The 25,128-nt window shown below is 35.2% G+C and overlaps 1 protein-coding gene across 1 annotated transcript in view; it reads right to left on the reverse strand.

Moving 5' to 3' along the window:
• Positions 1-25,128, reverse strand: part of PPFIA2 (PTPRF interacting protein alpha 2) — a 331,712-nt gene that overhangs the window by 81,212 nt on the left and 225,372 nt on the right. Inside the window, exons 7-10 of the mRNA XM_031047954.2 lie at positions 13,065-13,181; positions 4,725-4,946; positions 3,557-3,703; positions 1,668-1,802 (exon numbers count right to left, since the gene is read on the reverse strand). Of these exons, the coding sequence (XP_030903814.1) occupies positions 1,668-1,802; positions 3,557-3,703; positions 4,725-4,946; positions 13,065-13,181 (621 nt within the window). The remainder of the gene's footprint in view (positions 1-1,667; positions 1,803-3,556; positions 3,704-4,724; positions 4,947-13,064; positions 13,182-25,128) is intronic.

The following is a 25,128-nucleotide window of genomic DNA, read 5'->3' on the forward strand; positions in this document are numbered from 1 at the left end:
ATTTCCTGCTTCGCAAAACCTTTGATAAAGTATGTCAAAGTGAAATGGGGTGGAGTGTCAGCTCTGTTTACAGCTGTCGAACCCCATCCTATGAAATAATGCAAGACAAACAGAGATGAAGACTGCAGCTTTATGGTCACAATAACAACAATATCTCATGGAAGTCCCTGAGTGCTCTGCATGGTTGAAATGGGATTTCTTCTTACAATATTTTTCATTAACATATGTTCAAGGAAAAATGCAGTTGCAAGATAAGACATGCTTGAGACTGCAAAATACTTACTGGTGCCTAATTGCTGGAGAAATTATTCAGGAAAAATCCTCTTAAAATAGAAAACAATATTTTTAAGCTACTGAGGGTATTAGAATATGTGATTATTTGTTGAAACAGAGACAACTGAAAAAAAAAAGTTAAAATGGCAAGGGATTGCTCTTATATGCACCTGAGGTTTTATTAGAATGCAGTGATATTTGTTTGGTATTTCACGTAGCTCTCATTTCACTGATTCTTCTTTTTTTCCCACAATCTTCAGTCTCTCTTTCAGATTCCCACCCATTCATACAAACCTAAAGTGGACAACACGTAATCTTGACTACTGGATAATGATCTTGCCTTAATAAAATACTAAAAATCCCCCAACCCAAATGCCCCATAAGCCTCTCTTTCTTTCTACTTCTTCACTAAATTACTTAAAAATCAGACAGTATTAATAAGCTGTTCAGCACCTAAGGCTTTGCTGTAAATGGAAAAACATGAGAATTGAAAATAATCCGCCAAATTTAAAAATAGCCAGGCACATAAATAGCTAGAAATATTCCTTGGCAAAAGAGAAAGGAACACTTAAATTAATCAGTGTGATATGTAATACAGTCTCTTAAATGCATTTTTCTCTACTTGTCTGATTTTAAGGGATGAAGAATAAACATATTAGTATTGTATGTCTTTATGAAGCTGACAACACCCAAACCATTGTATTAAGTACATGCCCACCTGGAAGTATTAGAGGCCAAATATTAAATCTACACTACAGAAAAATATTTTTTCTTATTATTTTTTCTGCAAGAAAGCTGCCATATAATACATTTATCAGGGAAAAAAAAACTAGTCTGAAGTCCTCTCAGTTTCACATTTGTCCTTGCAGATATAGGATACAATGAAAGATTCAAAACAAACCATCTAAGTATGTACTGCAAGTTCTTTTCATTTGTTGACCAAATGATCCCAGCTGCCACTAAGATTTGATTGTATAGCACTTATTGGAATGTAAATAACTGTTGTTTCATACACATGGTGTATGAAAACATCCAGAACTAAGTGTAGGAATGGGACTTCCCCCACCCCCACCCCTTAAATTAGAAACACTTATGCAGTAAAATGAACCCTCCTGGGTAAGTAAAACTCACATGTATTAGAATTATAAAGGACTTTGTAAATATAGACTAGCTTACAGATAACTACCTTTTCTATTACCAAAATGCCAAGAATTACAAACACAGCATTGAGACCATTCCTGGTTAAGCTTGTGGCACGTACCTATTGCGAAACATTTTCTTATTTCAGATCATCTTGGTACTAATTTTGTTTTGTCCTTGAGGCAAGGAATCAGGATGCAAATCAGTGTTAAACAATGGGGCTTCTGAAGTGAACCTATTTCTCAGGGCAGTACCTTAGTCAGAGCTGCAATTCTCTGTGCTAGTTCAGCCTCCACTTCGGGTAAGGTTTCAGCCTTCCTCATTGTCTGCTGCAGCTTCTGCTCAGCCAGCTCTAGACGCTCTTGCAGCTGTCTGTTTTTGTCTTCCAACTGAAGGCCAAAGATAGATAAACAGGTATAAAAAAAATAACCAGACTTAAGATTTTCCATTGTTTTCTTAGGTATTGGGAAAGCAATCAAAACTCACTACATAGGCACAGATACTCCACAACCTGGGAGAGCTCTCTGGAGAGTTATTATCTCTAGCATGGAAAAGTGTAGGCTGCCAGTTTCACTAACAATGAGTGAACTGATGCTCAAGGATCATATGAAGGTGGAAAAAATGAGTTGTAAAATTGCACTAATGAAGATGAACAAGAAGGTCCCCTGATCAAAGGGTTGTTTATCTGAGCAAAATGAATGTACTGGTGCCAATAAATTCAGAATTTTCTAGATGGAAACATTGAATCCATCTCACAGAAAAGTTTATGTATGAGCTAAAATGGGAAAGCGGTATAATTCCAAAAGAAGAGAATTCCCAGCAAGTTTCTGAACAAACTGTCAAAAGCAATTTTCTGAACAAATGCCAATCTTTTATTAGGAAATGTTAAAACTGAAATTTCACTCATGGTTGCTATTTGCTTTAGTTGGGAGTGATATTGCTCATTGTGAAACTACAATCAAGTCTCATTTTACAGAGGTGAAACTGATTAATCTGTGATAACTATTAAAGAGCAAAAGGAGGACTTTTGATAACTTTGCACTAATTTCTGGCCTACTGAGAAACATCACATGATTAAGACTTTTTTTAATGGCTTGGTAAGTGCTTCCCAGCTTCTTGTTCATTCCAGATTATAGAAGATGTAATGAAATAGAAGTGAGCTTTTAGAAACTTTTTTAATCCTTCAAAGCACGAAAAGGTAGGCTTTTCACATAGCTATGCTGCAAATCACTGTTAAGTCTGCCTGTATGTATTCTAAGCCTGGTTCTATTGATCACTGCTTTGAGGGGGTAGACTTCTGCAGCACAGCACGGTTTACATTGGCAGCAATAAAACAGAGTTTTAGTTCCGATTCTTTAACTTCCCTGAGGAAGTAGTCACAGAAACATATATACCCACATACAGAGAGATGTATGCATGTGTGTGTAAATATATTTGCATAGAGTCATAGAAGCAGACATTATCAGATTATAAAGGCTTATTTCCCATATAGTATTTTATGTTGTTTGAAGACAAGATAGGTGAAAAAAAATAAGAAGTCTGATACTGAGGCTGAGGAGAAATTTCATCTTTTACAATGTGAATTATATTAATTTCATGCTAGCTTTCAGTTCACATTACAATTTTCAAATGACAAACATTATTTTCTGTTCACTTTATACTTCAGCTTTTAAATCACTGTGGAAATGAAGTACCACATGAGAATGCTGCACAATCATGCTTTTTATCTTATACTCTTTTTTAACAAGTAGAAATCATTAGAATATGTTGTATGCAAATTTTGATCTTTCCTGCAGAAGGGAATTCTTTTTTGTTTATACTATTTTTTTTATTTGGTTTGTTTTTTTGGTAAATAAAATTCAGAAAATTGTTAGATAAGAAGCAAAGATAATTCTTTACTTAGGGAATAGACTATGTGCATTTATGCAAAATACTATCAGAACACACAGTTATTTCCCAGTGTTGAATATGCACCTTGACATGTAGTCATAGCCGTAGAAGCTGATATGAAGCTTTTTTTTCTAGATAAACTAATCTGTTGATTAAAAATGAACACATTAAATTATTGTAAACCTCCTATCTTCCCCCTGTTTAGCATTAATATTCACTATATATGAAGAAACCAACTGAGTAATATTCGCACCTGACGGAGGATGGCTTCCTTGTTTGCCAGTTCATTTTCTAGCTTATCATTCATGTCATGTATGGAGGTGGATTCTCTCTGAGCACTGAGGTAGCGCTTCTCCAGAGTAGTTATTCTTTCTTCCATATCTTCCTTTTGTGCCATTGCCTAATGTGACCAAAAAAAAAAAACCCAGCAAAACCCATGCAATTAAAATGCTACATTGTTTTATACCAGTTTAATTTTCACTAGATGCTAACAGTAAACTGAGACGTAAGGTATGCAAAGAAGTAATTTTTCTGTTTTAAAGAGAATTTATTTCCTTTGGGATTTCTTGCAGCTATGATGTTTAAAGTGGTACCTGCTGAGCGGATCAAACAGAAACAATGCTCATTGGTTTTATATTTTCATAGTTTCTATATTTTTCAATGTAAAAAACAATACCAAATTCAGCTCACATTTACTTGCGTGCTTCTCAAACAACATAAGGCTTGACCAGAAAACAGAAAAACTGATATAGGTACATAACAGTAGAAACATAGTTCGATGATGTGGGGGAAAATTGTATATGCACATTCCTGGGTCCCACTAAAATTTTATTTTCAAAATACTAAAATAGAAGTTAGCCATCCACACATATTGAGAACAACCACATAAGATAGATACTCTGGAGAGCACTAAGGAGTACCACAAATTTAAAGAGGAAGAAAGAAAATTTATTCAGAGAAGGGAATAGCATAATAAGAGGGGTAATGAAGTTACCACACATGAGTAAATATTATAATTGATTATATAAATAACATCATTTTATAAAACCACACAGGAATTTTAAAAATGTACAATGTACAATGACAATCTATATTACCAGCACGCTTATCTAACAGAGTTCATGTTGAAAAATTGAAATAGCTGAAAACTGGCCAGAATGCACTCTAGTTATGCTAAATCCCAAAGGAGCTGGCCTTTCTCCTCTTTCAGTTGCACATATGCATACCCACTTTTATAAGCAGCGATTTGTATAGAGATTTCTATTCCTATTTCTTAATGTAAATTATGTGTTTTCAAAGTACAAGGGCTTTTGGCAGTACTCACCTTTTGCTACTCATATTCATTGGCCTCTCTAAGTTTGTAGTGGGTAACACAGGAACAACAGTCAAGTAACAGGAGGCAAGGGCGACGAACTCCTTACCTCTCTAATGTCTCTCTGATATTTACTGTTCATTTCCTCTGTTTTAATGAGTTCCTTTCTGGCAGTCTCTGCCTCCTGCTCCACCTCTCCCACACGGGAAGATAGTGCGGCCAAACGTTCCTTCATTTGTGCCATTTCATAGTTTTGCTTTTCCAGTAGTTCCTGAAGTTCAACAACTTGACTAGCTTCATCATTGGAGTCTATGGAGCCATTTGATAGGCGCTGTTGGCAGAGAAGTGACATTATCTATTAGTTATCTTGTAACACAGAATTTATGCAAAGAATTTCTAAACCAAAGATTATTTTAAAAATTACACAAGCAACTAAGAAGAGAAAAATACAATAATTCTCATGCTAAATAAGACAGGTGTAGCTATGAAAAAAATGCAAAAAAAATTAGTATTCATTCATATCTAGGGATTCTAGAATCTCATAGAGAAATAAACTTCTGTATTAAGAGCAGAATTCTGTATAAAAATAGCTTTAGTTTGACATTACAACTATTCAAATACAAATGGCAACAATACTACTCCTAAAAAGCAACAAACTGCATTAATACATCTTGGCTAAACTTACTCAGCATTTAAACTTAATCAAAGCCTATTTAATTTGCAAAACTAGGCAACAATGCAGGCAGGAAGCAACACTAATAAATCATAAATTCATTGTGCCAAGAAGTGCTTAGAGTCTGGACAACAACAGACTATTGGCTAGTTCTACATTGGAATCACATTCTGCTGTAGTTAATTTGTATGCTGCTGAAAGCCTTGGTATGAATATAGTTACAAATAAAGCAAAAAAACCCAACTCAAATACAAAAGTATCGAACTTGCACTGTAAATATGATTTTAGGAATATGATCTATATGGTAAATAAATGATTTCAGGAGAGAAAAGTGCTACTTTACCTGTAACATGAAAAAGAATCAACCTGAAGTAGTCCAAGCTATCATTCACTTTCTTGATTAGGTACAATTTTATTGGTTACCTTTCTGTTATGCAGTATGGGAACAAAGTATTTCAGTGTAACTGTCATTTTAAATATGTTATAGATCTTAAAGAACATCATGCAGGAGTACTGGTGCTAAAATGCACTCATTGTCCTTCAGATGGTAGGGAGCATAGCAATGTGTATATGAAATATTCCTAGCAAGTTCTGAAAGTAAACAAAGCTTCTCTTCATTAGCACTTCCATATTATTATCACCAGAATATATTTAAACAGGAATCTTCTAGAAAATTCAAAAAGAACTTTACTTTGTTTATTGGCTTTAACTACATTTTTTCCCCAGTCAGCCATAAAATGAACTCAGATTTAGACCACTTGCCCTTCTGTGGATCATCGAATAAAGTTATTTTACTCTAAAAATTCATTATATCAAATAGCTCTGTTCCAAAATGGCTTTCTTTATACTAGTTAATTCTATTATCTTGACATTTTATGATAGCTGCTGAATCATCATTGATCCACTTTCAGGACACTATGATAAAATGATGATAGCAATTAAAATACTTATTTACACTCAGTTTGTTGTTCTGAAAGAGTTCAGTTAGTCTACTTAAAATCCTGTTATTATACAGCAGTCAGATATGTAAACAAATAGCACTCAAACAGGACAAACATTATAACCATCATACTTTATTCCATTGTGCAAATTTGAGATAACTTTTTTTTTAATCTATGATAATTATAATCTGGTTTACAGTTTTAATCTCATACAGCAATTTTAGCAGTTGTCACAAATGAACAAATTCTACCTTGCATTGAATTTGCCTTACAGCTCTCTAAATAGTGGTCCAGGAATTGCTGCAAGGTTATAAGCAGCCAAGAAACAAATCTGAAAAGTAATAAGTGGCATGTGAGAATGTAGTGTATGTGATGTAAACCATGATACTTTTGAAATGGCAAGCTGCATTATATAGAATCATAGACTCAGATAACAGGGTTCAATGTGGGGAAAAATTCAATGTGGGGAAGATTAGGAAAGAAATGCCGTATGAAGCTTAAAAGCTTTAAAACCAGGTGTTCAGTTTGTTGTTTGTTTGTTTAAAACTCCTTTTAAAACAGTGAGGCAGACAAACTGGAAAGTTTTGTCCCTGGTCCCAGGGAAAAAAAAAAAAAAAAAAAAGATTATTTTTTTATCCTTCTGACTTAGAATGCTGGCCAGATCATCAGGGGAGAGACAGAAATACAGTATATTTCTCAGGTCAAATAAACTTGTCTGAATTTTGTAGTATAGTGATACTAAAAAGGAAGTAAAATAAACATGAAAGGCAGCTAAACTCTATATGCCACTTGACCTGATGAAAGAGTAAAATTTAATGCTGCAAAGAGATGCTGTTTGAGATGTAAGAATAAATGAATAACAAGTTGCCAGAAGGTGCTTTTTTACTAGAGTTCTTCCGCTCTTATTCAACTGCCTCATGCAAAAGATTTAAAAGACACTCAATTATATTAACACAGACACAGCTATGTGATAGTCCAATCACAAGTCACAACTAAAGAAGAAAAAGCAACAGGATCATCATCCATATAATTAGCACACAAAACTGAATGTGAAAAGCTATGCCCAAAATAATAGCATTACACCTAAGCTGCCACAGTAATTTCCAAGTAGTAGGTTGCTCATAATGTTTGAATATTATGCTACTTCTCTAGGTTGTTCCAAATCTTTTGGTCTGTGTCAAGCAGAAATTGCAGAATCATTAGAGGACTCCCCTTCAGTTACCTTGCATTTTCTCCAATCTCTAATCAATTATGAAAGCCAGTGTTCTCCGAACTGAGCTATTTCTTTGATACCACAACACTGATGTAAAAATAGCTGCCTTCTCCACCACTTTTCTCTCCAATCATCCTCACTTCATTGCTTCTTCTACCAAGCCATCAAAAGATTTCGGTGTTTATTACTAATTTTAAGATCTGAAATAAGTCTGCTTCCTGATCAGCTTTCAGCTCTCATTCTTCCTTCTGATGCCTGTAATCATCTCTTACACTTTACTCACTTTGCAAAATGATGGCTTGGACAGGGGAAATAATAATAATTAAAAAAAGGTTTACTTGTCAGGCAGGCATATTTCTTGTTGCTGGTTTCTTCCAGAGTGCCTGCCTATTTCTCTTTAATGCTATTAAAGAATTTCTGAGATCTTACACAGGAGAGAGAAATCACTGCTTCTGAATTATAACGGCTAGCTAGCCACCCAAACCAAATTCAACATGTAAACCCTGTCCCCATTTACCCTCCTTTTTCTTACTAGTTTGCCTAGCCTAGCACTAGAAATCACTGGCCCGGCAACTCCTTGCAGTAAGTCATCCAGCATAAGTTAGTCAGCCAATGCCATCAGATGACACAGTGCTAGAGGGGTAAAATTCCCTTGCAAAGGTAAGCACACTTTTAAAGCAGTGGTTTAAAGGGCTTGATGTGTAGAAGTAAGTATACAGAGGTTTCTGTTAGTTAAAAAGGATTTTGTATGACTGAAAGACAAATTAATTTATATTAAACAGGCAAAGAGCTTTTTTTTCCTTGAAAAATTAAAGACCTAAGAAGTCTATTGATTCAGCATGTAAATAATGCATAAGTAATGCAGCTTTTCAGTATAATAAAATCCCTATGCTATACTGTTGACCAGTAAGTATTCACAGTCATTCAGACAGACTGAACTATTAAGCACCACAGTATTTACAAAATATTTACCTTGACTCTTTCAGAGAGAATATTATATACTCTCCCACACTTACTCCTTAGATTCATAAGGACTTGCAATCCCAGCTACAGTTTTTATCTGTATTTCCTTTCACTCTGAAAACTCCTCACCTCCTCAGGTGTTTCAAGCCATCAATCTTCATTAAGTCCCACTCAGCCCATGCTTCTTTAATTAGCTTTATTGATGTGAATCAGAAAGATGATTAGAAAGCCAGAAAGACATTTGCAGTGCTGAAGAACAGACCTATCACCTGGTTATCAAATGTATTGTATGTCTGAAGAGTCTGAAGTATGTCTTCACTAATTCAGACTATGACTGCTTTGGGGCAAGGATCACCTTTCCCACTATTGTTTTACACATCATGCATTCTGGCTGCACTCAGTAAACAGCAAAACAAAAAGTTCTTACAGCAAACTTTCTTTCAGAAATCCACTGGTCAAAGACATTCCTGCTTTTACATGAGATACAGACTGGTTTTGCCCACTGGCTCCTCATGCATTATTCCAGAGCTGAGAAAAACCAAAGATCACTGGCAACACCACTTTCACAGACAAACTTTCATCTCTAGGATGTACCTTTCATTCTGAGCTACAAAGCTTATCATCAAAGACTGATGAGAACACCAATCCTTCTTGTCCAAAAGCTTCATCATAATTTTAAATTTGCTTACATAAATAGCATCCTGTAATATTGCTGGTGCAATAATTTGAGGTGGCAGATGAACTTTGGTAATACTTTACTAACACCCTACATTCAAGTTTCCCCAGAGGTACATGAGGTGTAGTCAACAGACCCTGCTCATAATGTCAGGAGGAGTCTACTTGTGAGTTGCCACTCACTGCTGGCTGTTTCAGATGGAAAACCATTAATATTGAGAAGAGAAGCACATAAGCTACCCTCCTGCTAAACGGCAGGTTCCTTCTTCACTTATGTGCCACTGCAGAGTTTCACAGCTGCCCAACTTCTTTCCTTTAATAACCCTGCATGCATCCTCCATTGTCATGATCTTGATCTCTAATGCTCAGTCCCACTTTTATATTTCCAAATAGATTTCTCAAGGGACAATTATAAATATAATATAAATATTATATATATTATATATACATATGTATGTATGTATGTATGTATACTGTCTTCCCTGGCCTGGGCTAATCAGGTCCCTGCTGATCAAGTGAAAGATCTCAACAGCAGCAAGTGGTGTCCATTGGTCACCAACCTAAGTAGAAGAATATCTGATAATAGAAATAGCTGAATTCCCTCAGCAGGTGATCTTTGTCAGACTTTTAAAAAAGAATTTCTGAGAGTCCTTTAAAGATCCATTTGTGCAAGTTTGCCTGTTTGCAAGTTTCCGTATTTGCTAGCTTTTAAATTTGTCTTGCTTAAAAGATGTAGCTTGGAAGCTCTATTGTGATAGAGCAGACATTTTAACATACCTGGTTGAAGTCCCCCTTAGGGAACATGTGTGACCTTATCTGTTTAATGACCTCGCATCCACCTGCCAATAAAAACAACTCACAGTACAATCTGCAGTCTTCTCCAGGCACAAAAAGCTATACCCTAGAAGCTCCCTGTTGGTTTTTATTGTTTTGTTTTAAATCAGGATAGTTCCATGTTGAGATCCCTAATACATTCTTACAGCAGATGCCTTACAAAGTTTGCAATTTGTGAAATCAGAATTAAAAGCTATTCACTCTATTTTTTCTTAGGGGTTTTCCCTTTTTGTTCATTTGCTTTTGGTTTAGGCTTTATTTTTTGGTGAAGCAATAAATATTTATGGTTAATACTTCTCATTACTTCTATTTCACCATTATTTTCTTTTGAAATGTTTCATTTATACTTGGCAACGAGTCTCCATTTATGATTACACTCTGTCACCATTAATAAGATTTCTATTTCTTAAAGATTAACTGGCTTGATTTTCCTTACTGCTCATTTGAAAAAAAAATAGAAAAAATACTATGCACTGAGCCATTCTTTATAGAAAAAAAAGGTATTGTAAAACAATTTCCTTTTGAACCAAATTCTTTGTCTCATAAAATTATGTATACTTTTCCTAGAAATTACAAAACACTTTCTATAAAATTTACAGAGTCATTTTAGCATTCTCTTTATTTTCATTTTCTGAAGAGTTTGATTTTTTTCTTGGTTCTCAATTTTCACTATTAGCTTTTTCATAATTTTGCTAACACCAGTGTAGATAAACAGACTAATGCAGCTTTGGTCATATTGTTTTCATGGTTGGCATGACTTTGACTTCTCTGGTCTCTGGCAATGTCTCATTTTTCTATGATTTTTTTTAAAAAGTAAATGAATGGCCCAGAAGAGTTCTTGGACTATTCTTTCTATGCTCTTGAGAGGGAGCAACCTAAAATTCTGTAATAGCTTTTTTTAGCTCCTTTTCTAAGCATTGAAGTAATACAAAATATTTCTGTGTTGCTGTGAAATGTAGTCAATCTTTTTCCCACAAAAGTACAGAAATCATTCAGTGCTAATGTTTTAAATGAGCTGAAATCTATGTTGTAATCTTTTTCCTAAATACACAAAAAGTTATTCCAGCTTCAAAATAGATGCTAAACTTTGACACACCTAGAACTCAGAAAACAGTCCAGTCTTCATTCCATGTGACCCATACTGGCTAACTCTTTCTGTAGGTTATTTTAAGCTGAGGAATCCTCTAATTGCCTATATCAGTTTGGGACTAAGTGCAAACCTAGGCAAGCTCTACTTCAGTGTCTGTGTAGACTTTACCATGTCTGTATCTCCTGCAAAGTCCAAGAAGACAGGCATGATTAATAGGGTGACTACCTAAAGGTACTGCTTAAGTTCAACCTATGTAATTGTGACTATCAGACACAAAGTGGAAACCTAAACCATAGGATCTTGCTTAGATTGACTGAAACTGAACCTTGATCTCCTGTATTATAAGAGGATGCAAACCGTTACCTCATAGCTTATTCTCCTTCCATACTGCAGAAATTGAAAGAATGTTTTCTAAATGGATTCTTAGAGTATGGGTTTAAGAGGAAATATCTTACAAAGTGAGGACTTCACAAAATAAAAAGGAATTGATGGTATTATGCACTAAGGTAATGCAGAAAGGGGGAGAGAGCAGCTACTGCAGAGGATTTGAATTAGTGTACATTGAGTGACCTGGTGTCAATATATAGTCTCCTGTTAACTCCCTATCTAGTATGCAAAAGTTATCAAGCTTAAGCCTTCAATTCACCTTAACAAAACCAACTTCAATTGTTTTGACTGGGAAGCATAGAAATTTTCTGGACATAATGGTCTACAAACATTTAATATAAAATTACAATGATATGCTTCTTTGCTTTCATTCCTCTTTTATTAATATCTAAAAATGCAGATTTCTTAAAGGACAGATATTTCCATTTAGTTCTGCTTATAAATAAGGCATGCACTGACTCAAATCAGAAGACATAGCTTGCAAAGAAATGTTCAAATTAGAGATTTTCAGCTAAGCAGTGTGGTGGTATTTAAAAGCACAAGTGAGTGGGATGTTCACTGTTTTAACAAAATTTCACAGAAGTGTCAAAGAGTAAGATTTTGCAAGGAATAGAAAAGTAGCTGAACAGTATTTGTTTACTGTATGGCTCTGAATCACATAGATTGCTCAAAGAAAAATGCAGACATAAAACAAACCGCAAAGCATGTAAAATTAATGCTTGCCATGCAAATGCATCCCTGTAAATTAGATTGCCTATAAAATAAATAAGTAATGATGAGTGTTATTCTTTATAAGTATGATTTATGCTACTGTTCATCACAGGCCATTAGACAGAAATGCACAATTAGAGATCCAAGCAGCAGCTTTACTTATTTCATCTGTCTGCCAAATGTTATGTTATGCTTGTATTTTAATTTAGTAACTGTGAAGCAAGAGAGGAAGACACACAACTTGGGTTTTTTATCAAACTGGAAAACTAAGGCTTAGAAGAAAATGTTTCTAAATAAATATTCTCTACCTTTGATTTCCTTTCAGCCTGAAGCAGCAAATACTTAGGCTGCTAAGTAGCTAAAGTATCTAAATGTAATATTATATCTACATTTAATATTAAATATCTAGTATTTAAATATCTAAATTCAATATCCCTATTTCTCATTGAAAATGTGCTAAGTAAGTAAAGCTCTTAATTTCTCTCTATATGAATGTCGTGGACAATGAACATGGACATGAATTTAAAGAGTATCTATAGGTATCAGAGAGGAAAATGACTTTTTTCTAGTTTTTAGGTCTCTGTTATCCCACTATGGACTATTCTGGCAGTAGTTATTGCATGTATACCCTTTCACATACCCATGCCACTACACCTTTTCCTTCTGTATGTGATGTGCATAAGATCACTCAGCAGGATATAGTATTCTTAATTGTAGCATTATGCAAAAATTCAAAAAATGCAAAAAAAAATGCAAAGTTTGCTATAAGCCCTGGGTCTAACTCTGTACTCTATCAAAGAGCCCATTTACATTTCCATTTAAACAAACTCAATTTTTATACTGGTTTAATTAAGCAGACTGTTCTAAAGGGATGTGCCACAAAATATTTACATTAGAAAAATCTGACACCTGCTTATTTCTCATACTGATGGTGTATTCCAGTGAAAACTAATATTTTATACCTTTTCATGAGCCTTTTGCCCTGCCTCCATTCCTTCAATATGCTCTGATTCAGCAGGCCCTTCACCAGCTGCCATTTTCCTTTGAATGTGTGCATTTTGTTCACGCAAAGCTACAATCTGCAAAAGAGAGAAAATATGTGGTGAACATACATAATAAACCTTAAAACTACTAAGCAGAAAATTTGTTAAATCTATTAATATTTTGATCCTATTTTTGCCATTTGTAGCATTTTCAAAATTATCTGTACATGCAAACAGGTTTAAATACCAAACATAGTGTTAACCACTGATTTTGTAACAAGTCAAGGACAACTCATTCTTCTATAACAGAACACAATGGACACCAAAGTACCATTATATAAAAACAGTACTGAAAGGCTATGAATCAAAACCAGGTGATGTAAAAGGAAGTGCTAATTTTCTGTCATCTTCCCATCTGTTACTAAGTGCAACATATGTTTTGACTAATTTGTGTTAAGAAAAACAGGTGTATGCATTAAACCAGTGAATGAATACCACAGACAAGGGCTTTTACATATAAGTAGGTTTCATTGTATTGAAAGTATTGTTTTATTTATTGGTAGTGCTAGTAAAAATCCCATGCAGCTACTGGAAAATAAGTTGCTTTCTCCCTAATTTTGCAGCCTACCCTCAGAAAATAAGCAGGATGGAAAGATTCAAGTCCTAAAAGACTTTTACATGCTATACTATGATAAACTGGAAAATCTGGCTAATATAAAAATTACTTATTTTGATAAATCACACAGATCTCTCTATAGAGTTTTACTTTCATAAACATCCACAATGAATGATTTATTGGATGGATAACATTCTATATTAAACAGTAGAAAAGTAGGTAAGAAGTATACATGCTGTTTTTGGAAAGGTGGTGTAAATGTAAAGGCTTCTGTCACTGTATTGTGTCTGCACAAATCCTGAGTCAGAAGCACCCTAAAACACTGTCCTGGCCTAAAATAGAATAGCATGGGGTGGGAGGGAAGATTTAAGGCCACACTACCTCCTGAGTGTTTACAGCAGCCAAGATTTTGTGGGACACTGAATTTGACTAAATTTAATTTTAATTTACATTAAAATATGTTTCCTTTGGAATAATTTAATCAAAAAATGGGGTTTTTTAAGTATGCTTTTTAACTTACGTTTAAATTCTGATTTTCTGATTCTATTTGAATCAGCTCTGACCAGCATTTGAAACCCCATGGACCACTGTAAACAACTCTTCTTTAGTATGGATGTTGAAAACTATTGTGATTTGAGTCAGGTTGATTCACTGCCTGCTAAATTCCAAATTACAGCCTTTGGAGGACTCACATGACTACCACAGATTTCAGTGCTAAGACTGAGACCTGAGGGTAACATCCACCCAAAGCAATTATAGAAAAATATAAAAGAATGGGAATTGAAACTGTCCAACACAATCTGTCTTTTGGGATCGTACAAACAGAATGAGCTTTAAAATGTTTTGCTTAAATAAGAGAATTAGGTCTATCTTAAATAACAAAAAGATCTCTATAATCTCCTCAGCATAGACTCCCTTTGTACACAGGACTTGGTAATTTAATAATTTTTTTTTATTAATAGCTTCACCTATTTCTTTTTCTTTACAGTTCAAATGGTATTCAAGTCTAGGTTACCGAAATAAAGAATAAAATATTGTGTATCATTATTTTGGGGAGATTCACTTGATTTTTGAACGGGAAAAATTTCTTTACCAAACGCCCATCATTGTTACAGCTAATTTTTTCAATGGTTTTGTTACCATAATGAATGCAGAGTAACTATACACAGGAATAACATGGAGTGAAGTCTGTCACATCTTAACAGTTTCAGCTCTAAGGTGGTCATCGGATAACAGATGTAAGTTGTGCAGATTCACACAGCTAACTTGTTTTATACTTTTTCTCTAGCCTTGATTTAAAGACTAAATTAAGGCAGAATTAATGCTCCTAAAGAAGCATGGAAACTTCCCTGTGTCTTTCAAATAAACAAGAATATTTACTCATAGGTTATTGAAGCAAAGATTTTTAATTGCTGTAACACTTGTTTATTACTTACTTATTTCTTATTTAACTTGCACTTTCCAGAATGTGCAAATAACTTGAAAATGTACTAATTTAATCACTGAAGAATTCGTGTAACTTTCTACACAGGAGGCCAAAACACAGCTGAATGGATGTTGATGATGGTGGAATAGGTGAAGGTGAAGACAGAGAGGACTCTATTTCTGAGGTAGCCTCTGAATCTAAAATTCTAATCATCATTACAACAGCAGACAGTGATAATGCTACAGATCTAGGTAAGAAACTAATTGTGCAGCATACATAAAATTTAGTAATATTACTTTTGAGAAATGCCTATTCCTTACATTGATGTTTTTATGTTTATGATATCTAACTTAAAGTATCTACTACAAAACATGTCTGCAGACAGCTTTCCAAGTACCTAGTACTATTTAATCCTCTAAGGTTAAATCCTTAATGGTTTTCATGCTATGCTCTCTTTTGAAAAAATAAAAGCTAACATTCTTGAGGATGGAGTCACATCTGCTAAAACCAAACCAAATAAAATTCAAAAAAATTAAAAGATCAATTGATAGAAAATAAATGGGGATAAATACCATTGTTGTATTTACTACTGTTGGATACAAAACTGGACAATCAACCTAAACATTCAAGTCCAAATAATACATGCTAAAATATGATCAAACGTATCACATATTTTTTTCTTCTCAACTGTGCGTCTTTTCTAAGCTGCTATCACAGACACTGTTTTCCTGTTTAGAACACTTGGCAAGATTGGACCTGGACCACAGCAGCAACAACTATTATAGTCTAATCGAAAGCTAATGTAAAACTGCAGAGATGCTAGTCTTTCCATAGTTAAATCTAAAGATAGCTTCCAGCTGCAGGCTAAAATTTGGCTCCCTGCTAACTTTGCCAAACTCAGTCAGATGAACTGAAAAGTTGTTTCTTGAATGAGAAAACCAAAACAACGTTTGTGAGCTTAAAAAGACTGAAATGTGGAGTATTAATTTTCTAGTTAGACCTTTCTAAGTGCTGTGGCTTAAGCCCATCAAAATATCCTATAACCTAAAGAAACATTCCTTTAGCCTGTTCACTTCTAGCAGGTATGTTGATCTTCAACATACTTCACATTTTTGTAGTGAGTTTTTATGACTGACAAGGGAGGATTTTATAACATTCAAACTTTGAAGAATTTCCACCAATTCAGATTCTGTCTTCTATGTTTCAAAGGTACACAGAAACAAACAGCATGATTTCTAAAGTCCCACCTTGTCATAATAATTCTGAATATATTGTTACACAACTTCTATGTTTTTGTCTCAAATCTAAAATATTTTCAACTTTCTAAAGCCCACCTTTTTAATTACAATTTTGGTAAACATCCCTACTATAATACCCATATAAATTCTCTCCAAAATCTTGGCAGAATTTGTGTCCATTATCTATCAACATCACTGAATCGTATTTTTTTATGAAGTAAGAATTAAATGATTTAGTTTCAAAATTAAAACTGGTCTTCATTACCAAAAATGACCAAATTTACATCCTGTGCCTGTACACTTGAAAATACTAATCTGAATTCAGGTGTTAAGGGAACATTAATTTCAAACATTAAAATACATCATAGAATATAATATCAATACATAGGCCAGAAGTGATCTGAAGAAGTACCTGTTGTTACAGAACCATACCCATCAGCCAAGCTAGTGAAAAGGACAATGTAATAAGACAATAATTTCATCATGAATAAAGATTACACAAGGCTATAAATCAGTAAGGAATAGCATAAATTACATCTATTTAGCAAGGGAAACAGTCTGATTTCTATCTGTAGCAGGACACTATGACATATATATGACAGAAGAAAAAGATTCACACTGTAGTTGCAAAAACTACCAAATTGTAAAGGGTGACCAAAATGAAAAGGAAAAGCAGCACACAAAAAAATGGCAACATTCGAACTATGTTCGATAGACACCAAAACCCCAAATTGGAATATACAAATTATAAATGAGAATGCAACAGATTTATTCTTGGTGCAAAGTCTCCCACAAGACACAAATGAAGCAGAAAAGTGTTTCCTCTGTATGTTTACTTTGGGTATTTTACCAAATAATTAATTTGAAATTATTTGAGAAGTGTCAGATCAGAATCCATTTCTAAACATAAAAAATCCTAAATGATGTGGGTACCTCTGCTGCTGAAACTTACTCAGTTCTTCCAATTCAGTGGCCACTTGTTACCTTGCTAGTTTCAGGCTTCAGGTACATAACTTTACTATGCATACTTTAAATACTTATGTATAACAACAATGAAAAGGAACTACCAACTTATTACACTTTTTTTAGTAACAGTTACCTACTATACATACATTTTTTCAATTATGCACTTCTTGGTCTGTGCAGTCTGATGTCATCCAAAAATCTGTCTTACATCTACAGAACTTTGGTCTTGTCTCTTGACTATTTACTGTACATGTAGTAGCTCAAGCATCAATGGAAAAGCTTTTATTAGATTTCCCATAAGTATTACTGATTCACTGCCAGACTTTCCCTGAAAGAGCTGACATTCTTCAACCCCTTACGGTTTAGTTCAGAGCTGTATGATGTTTTGACTGCTGATTGCTCTGTGTTTTGGTGTTTCGCAACTTTTCAACCAGACATGTAAAATCAAACCTGAATTTATTTTCTTGATCAAATTACTTAAATCCAATGAGAAAGCAGCACATAACCTGCAAAACACCAAGATACTCAGATATGGTTTAGATATAAGATTTAAATATGTAAGAAAATATTCCCTGTTCAAATAGCAAGTTGAAATCCCTCCAGGCTGGTGGGAAGGAACTAAATTCATTCCTTTTTCTGTTGTGAATCATGGGGATATTTGGTCCACGTAATTCGTGTTGATAACTCCAGGAAGGAAGAATAATAACTTTAGGGAGGAAGAATGATTTTGTGGTTGAAAGCTGAGGGGATATCGGGATCTCTAAGTGTGAGATGATTGCTGGTGGTGTTATCTGATAAGATTTGCAGTGAATCTGAAAATACTGACTAGTTAGGGGCCAAACAAAATAATACCCCGCCACTAGGCTTTTCCTGAAAGTGTTCTGATATCCTCAGGAAGGAGCTGTTGTTACCATCAATGTATATCCCATACTGTAAATTACAAGGATGGTATTCTGGGTGCTTTTCCCACTCATAACAATTTCCTTCACTTGAAATCTTAGCCCCTGAGGCCTTATTCCCAGTGCTGCTGTTCTGTAAGAAGTTAGCACTTTGTCTATTGACTTTCTTTAAAATGTTTTTGTAATTTAAATTGTATTTAAAACCATCCACTAGTAAAGGATTTACATATAATAATCATATTGAATTAATTTTGCTTTCCATTGAATAAATGATTACAGTATATAGACTTTTAAGGATATTTAATTTAATTAATAAACATATTGATGTTTACAGTGGTTTCTTTCTGTAGCATTCTTGGTAATATTTAAAATATTTTTTGCTTTGCTTTTACTTACAATTTTTCTACTGTGAATTTAATTTATTATTAAATAGTTTCAGAACAAGTTGTCATGCTGTTTTGTTATTAACAGAGGCTCTAAACACATGTATGATGTCAGACTGTCCCCAACACCATCAAGAACCTGGATCACATAAAAAATGTAAAGCATTAAAAGAAGACAATACATTTTTGAAAAGCTGTTTTTTATAAACTTGCCCTATGCTAAATCACTGAACCTTTTTCATTTTCTGACACTGAAACAAATCAGTCCTATGCAATTAAACTCACTGATAACCATGTTTTACTTTGCTGTAAATCTGAAAGATCTCTAAGACTTTTTGTTTAATCTTCTCTTTTTACATGGATATTATGCTAAGCCAACTTCTTGTCACTATATTGTGTCAGCTTTCCATCCAGCTCTTATTTATGTAAGTCTTTCAGAGAACAGTGAAATTGCCTACTTGGATGTCCTCCTACGTTATTCTATCATAACATTCCATATTTGAACAGTGTTAAATATCAGATTTCAGCCTACTTAGAACATAACTTAGACTCCTGGTTCACCCTCTGACTTTGCTTTAAGAGGTGTAGCTTCATAGCTTGTGTAAAACTTTAATCAATGTCTATCATTTGATATGGTAAATATTACGTGTAGCACAGGGAATATATGATGCTTAGAGACAGGTGATTTCCTTCTGCTTCAGTGGAAATTTAAATCCTGATTCATAAGTGTAGCCTAAATAAACATAAATGTAGCCATTTCCAATTAGATTTCTAATTTGTGTTAATGTCAACACAGCCTTTCAGAAGCTACTGGTTAGAGAGTTCAGAGATATTCAATAGGGTGATTGAAATTGTTATAATTGTACAATAGATTTGTCATTATTCATACTTTATTTTAGTTACAGGGCCAGAAATGCATTTTCTTGACACTTTATATGCAACTTCTGAAAGGAATTATAATGGTAATCAGTATTTTGTATTATCAGGATCTTGTATACACTATACACTGTATTTCTTTCAACCTTTGTGGAGGGGAAACATGACATGAGATGCACACTGGCAAAACATTTTCATGAAAAACGAATAGATACTTTTCTAATTCTGAGTAAAAACCAGGTCCAATAAAAGGAGATTTTTTTTTCATGAGTGAAGGGCATTTTAACCAAACTACGACAATTATGTGAGATTTTATGTGCTCTTGAAGGTAGGTTTAGGAAGGATGTATCTCATTCAGTGGGGGTCACCTGGATGCCTGCTGTCAATTTTAAGAGCGGGAATTACATAAAAAACCTTGGATATGTCAACATATTATTTGTATTTCTACATCAGTAAAAAGGAATGTTTTACTAATCTTCTTCAAAAGATACTTTCACTATTTAATTAGAATAATACTGGATAGTTTCAGCTTTTATTGCAATTTTAATGCCTCTGTCAGCTGAGGTATGACAGATTTGGCTGCAGCCTTTAAGATATTTGTGCCTCCATCCTCTCAGTCTGAGTTTAGAAGCAGAATACGAGAAGCAGCATGAGGAGTTGCTGTTTGCAAATTTCCACTGTTTCATACAGGATGCAAAACTAGGAACTGTGGTTCCCGAGATGTAGAAATGTATTCCCTGTTCTAAGGACAGGGGATCTTATACAGGTACAGAGGAAAAAATCTACTACAGATTTGAAATTTCTTAGCAAATTCGTCCAGTTTACAAAATTAATGCTGTTTACAAACCAAAAGCAAAACAAGTTGCCACAGTGGTGTTTGAAAGTCTTTCCATCTCTCACTTTCCAGCTTACACTCCTTTTCATCCCGCTGCTTTCAAATCACTTGCAGTCTCATGACTGCTGTATCATAGCAATTCCAGCACAGCACAGAGTACACTTACTTGCATATGTTTTCACACATATTCACATCACTGAATACACCACTGATATATTTTTATGACAAACCACTCAGGAAATCATGGACAAGAACTCTGTGTGTTATAAAATAAAGGTTTAGACACAGTCAAACTAGAATGAAAAGATTTAAATGGAAATCTTGTTTTATAGTATGGTAGCAAGTTTTTTGAATGAGAAATTGAATTTTGCATGAAAGTAGATACATTATTAAGATTTCTAATTTGTTCTGGCAAGAAGATTAGCCATTTCTAGCTTTACACATATTCCAGTTGAACTCCTGTTTTTAAATATGCCTAAAATATACACACTGAAGAAATGGGGGAAACCCCTACTATGAGTATTGAAAATGTCCCTGTGTGTTTGTTTGGTTACATGCTCTGGAATGAAATAAGAAACCAGACAGGAAAGGCAAAATCATGACATGGCACCTTATGGCACTATAAATCATACTTTGCATGAAGTAAATAATTTCCAAATTACACCATGCTGTTATTGTTTGCAGGATCCAAGAGGAAGCCTTTCAGGCTAAGCTTCCAGTGAATAGCAGAGGTGGATGTAACCACAGGCCCCGAAGGACAATTTTTGGATCACAAGCTCTCACAGTGAGAAGCAGATGTACCAGTAAAACTGCTAGTGGGACACTTGGAGCACTACAAAGGATCTCAAAATTAGCAACTTGTTGCACTGCAAGATCTATTTGAAGTACAGTACATAAAGCAGTGCACTGTCTTAGGTGATTTTATCAGATACCAGCCTGACATCTACCATTTACATTCTCACAAGATTTTCTTTTCCCAATTAAAACTTATATACTAATCAAAATGACTGAACCAAGCATGGCTTTCCTGACATAAAACCCAATATTTTAACTATTTCCAGAAATCAATGGGATTGAGTCACAAATTCTGATTAGCTTCATTTTCTACATTGATCAAAGGAAGAGGCTAAGGAGGGAGCTTGCCCCATCTTTGAATAAATGATGAAGCAGGTACTAGTGAGGTGGTCCTGTAATAAGACTACCAAAGTGTTCCTGAAAACCCCGGGGGGAACAGGTGGTGTATGTGGCTCAACTGCATTCTCAACATCCTTTACTAGACAAAAGCAGATGAAAGTCTAAGATTCACAAACCTAATAATGTAAATTCCTTTTCATCTACCAAAGTCAGAAACGTGTAGTAAAGAAGGTATAAAGGCAAGAAGCTTCTCATTTAATGTTTTTTTTCCCAACAGACAAGCAAATACAGATTTTTGGTGCTGTCTAGGTATAAAATGAGATTTATTACTTGAAATGACTGAATATTATATGAAATATTATTAATAAATAGACATGGAAAAGTGAGGTGTTGGCTTGGGCAGGGGGAGTCTTTCCTTCCAGAGTGGTAGCTAAAATCTCAGTATGTTTCAGTCTCATGATCAAATGAAATACATGGGATAATATTTGAGCGAGTGAACGCAAAATGCTCTTCAGGCTGTTATAAATACAGAGTCTGACTTCATAAACCAAACTTCTTATAAATCCATACATAGTCTTAAAACAACAGATAAAAATGAATCTCCCTGAAGATGGCTTTAGTGCTGAAATGCTTTAGTTTTTCCATTTAGAAATGCAGGTTCTGAGATTTGTTAACAGTTACATTTAAAAGGGCAAATAGGGACTTAGAGCTTTATTTTCACAACAGGTAGGAGCTAAACTAACCATGGACCGTACAGCACTGCAGTCAACATCAGCCACACTTTGAGAGAACAAAAGAAAAGCAAAAAAAACCCCACCTTTTCAGATTGCAAAAATAACTTTGGAAGGTGGGGAATAAAACCTTCAGCAGTGACAATGAATGCACTTTGGGCTCCTGTACGAGGTTTTCATGCCAAGGTTTTGATAGTGGAGGTGGCTAAAGAGGTGGCTTCTGTGAGCAGCTGCCAAAAGCCTCCCCCATGTCTGAGAGAGCTAACGCCAGTCAGCTCCAAGACATGCATGATCGTGGCCTAGGCTGAGCCCATCAGTGACAGTGGCACTGGGGTAACTCTGGGGTAACATAATTAAGAAGGGGAAAAAGAGCTGCTGCTCAACAGCAATTGCAGGTGGGAAAGAGGAGAGACAATGTGAGATTAACAGCTCTGCAGACACCCATGTCAGTGAAGGAGGAGGCCAGCAGGTGCTTTAAGCTCCTGCAGGTGGAGCAGATCTCCACCTGCAGCCTGTGGAGGATCTCACACTGGAGCAGGGACCCCCTGGGAAGCCTGTGCTGGAGCAGGCTCCTGGCAGGATCTGCAGCCCCTTGGAGAGAGGAGTTCATGAAGAACTGCAGCCTGTGTAAGGGACATGCGCAGGAGCAGCTCACGGAAGACTATTCTGTGGAAGGGACCAATGCTGGAGCAGTGGAAGAGTGTGAGGAGTCTTCCCCTGAGGAAGAAGGAGTAGCAGAGACAACGTGTGATGAACTGACCATAACCTCCATTTCCCACTCCCCTGTGCTGCTGCAGGGGAGGAGGCAGGGAAACTGGAAGTTAAGCCTGGGAAGAAGGAAGGGCGCGAGTTGGTTTTATTTCTGATTATCCTACTCTGATTAGTAATAAATTACACTAATTTCCCCCAAGTCAAGTCTGTTTTGCCCATGACAGTAACTGATGAGTGATCTCTCCCTGTCCTTATTTCTACCCACAAGATTTTCATTATATTTTCTCTCCTCTGTTTTAGCTGAGAAGGGCAGTGATGGAGCAGCTTTGGTGGGCACCTGGTGTACAGCCAGGGTCAACTCACCACAGCTCCCTTTGGGGGAGGGAAAATAGCAAAAAGCTTTTTAATTTTTTAACTTAGCAGTTTTTCTTCTCTCCCATACAACTACTTAAACAACAAAGAATCAGACAAACTTGCAAGTAGGGCTTTTGTAGCACTCTGAAAATTCACTTGTAAACTTAATGTTCATGTCTGACAACCTGAGCTAGGTTTATTTTATAATTGCCTGGATTCCAGTTAGTTTTATTGCTATTTAAGTGGTGAGCTTTCCAGAAACTTTACACAATTGAGCCCTTGAAAATGTGTCCTGACATGTCAAGAAAAATACTACTTTATTCAAAGAAAAAAAACCCGTGGGAGTTATGAGTAATGCATATTTTCAACATTTTAGCATCATAAATTGTTCTCTTCCTTCCTTTTCGAGGATGTTTGAGATTTTAATTCTGTTATTGAGCTTTCATTGCTGTGGAGGAAGACTCATTAAGGTGAAATCATCCTCATGAGGGAGTCTTTATAACCCTAGGCGATTAGACAGTAGACTAATGAAAACAAATCTTGTACATTTGCACTATATGGAGCTTAAATAAGTGTAAATTGAATCTCTACATTCTTCTTCCTTAATGGCCAAGAAGCATGGTGTTATCATTACTAGAAATCCAGTATTTAATAGCGAGCTCTGCAAGAGAACATACATTCAGATTTACAGCAACTGTAAACTGATCAGAGGAGCATTGTAAATGACAGTTGATTTAAACAGTCAGAGGATCTCTATGGCAAAAGGGTGAGGGAGAACACTAAGCTCCAATGCTCAGTTACAGTTCTTTTATGGTTTAAGTAGATCTTTAAGCTATGCCTTAAGTTCTGTCAAGCAAAGCTGAAACATCTTGCTTCTGCAGCTTCTGGTATGTCTTGATTATTCTATTCTAACCTTGATGTAGGCACTGTTCTCTGTGACCCTGTCTGTATTGTATGGTGGCTAGCACTTTCAGGCTGCTTTCATGTCACTGAAGTGCAAATAATGGATGACAACTTGCAAAGATGACAGGAGATGCTCTAAATCTGTGTCAGAGTAATAATTTTAACAGGAAAACATGAAAATACTAACCATGTGATCTTTCACTATTGGTGTTCTGCGCTCATGATAACTATTGACAGGTCTTGGCTATCAGTGTTTTACTGACATGCCTACGAAAGTCATGCCTGCTTGTGACAAGGGTACTGTAGTCCAGGGGCAGCCCACAGCTGTGGCATTGTGCTGGCCTCAAGGGAATGCTTGCAGGACCTCCTGCCATCTGTTTACATCACTGAGTCCTGAGTCCTGAACACTAACTGCATGATCAACAGTCATTTTTACAATTTAATGTAGTAATACATTAACATGTTAGATGGGTAATAAGGCAATAGGGTTTATTAGTCTCCTTTGCTTCATTATGAATTCTGAACCAAATGAAGTGTTACTGTGTAAATGACTGTCTTGTGATGTTGCAGGCAATCTAGAGCATGTAATATTTATTGTATGGTGTACTAGCAACAATGTGAACAAAGTAAGAGTTATTTAAAGCAATTGTGCAGTTGCTATTATGAAAAAGAGCATATGTCAAGATTTTTTACAGAAGATTACCAGGTACATTTCAGTACATTTTCTTCAGAAACCCTTATCTATGTAACACAACTGTTCTACTTTTAATTTGCCACAAAAATTGTATGAAATATGACACAGTGAAAGAACTGCCTTTTACAGAGACAAGTACAATGGAAAAACAACAAATATCAATTAGATGGTTGTATTATAGTATGTACTTGACACCTGCTGACTTATTACTCTTGCTTTTTCTTCCCTCCCCCCCCCCCAAGCTCAACAAAGTATCAAAATCATTATTCCTTCATTA

Source organism: Melopsittacus undulatus, chromosome 5 (genome assembly GCF_012275295.1).
Source record: "Melopsittacus undulatus isolate bMelUnd1 chromosome 5, bMelUnd1.mat.Z, whole genome shotgun sequence".
Lineage (NCBI taxonomy): Eukaryota > Metazoa > Chordata > Aves > Psittaciformes > Psittaculidae > Melopsittacus > Melopsittacus undulatus.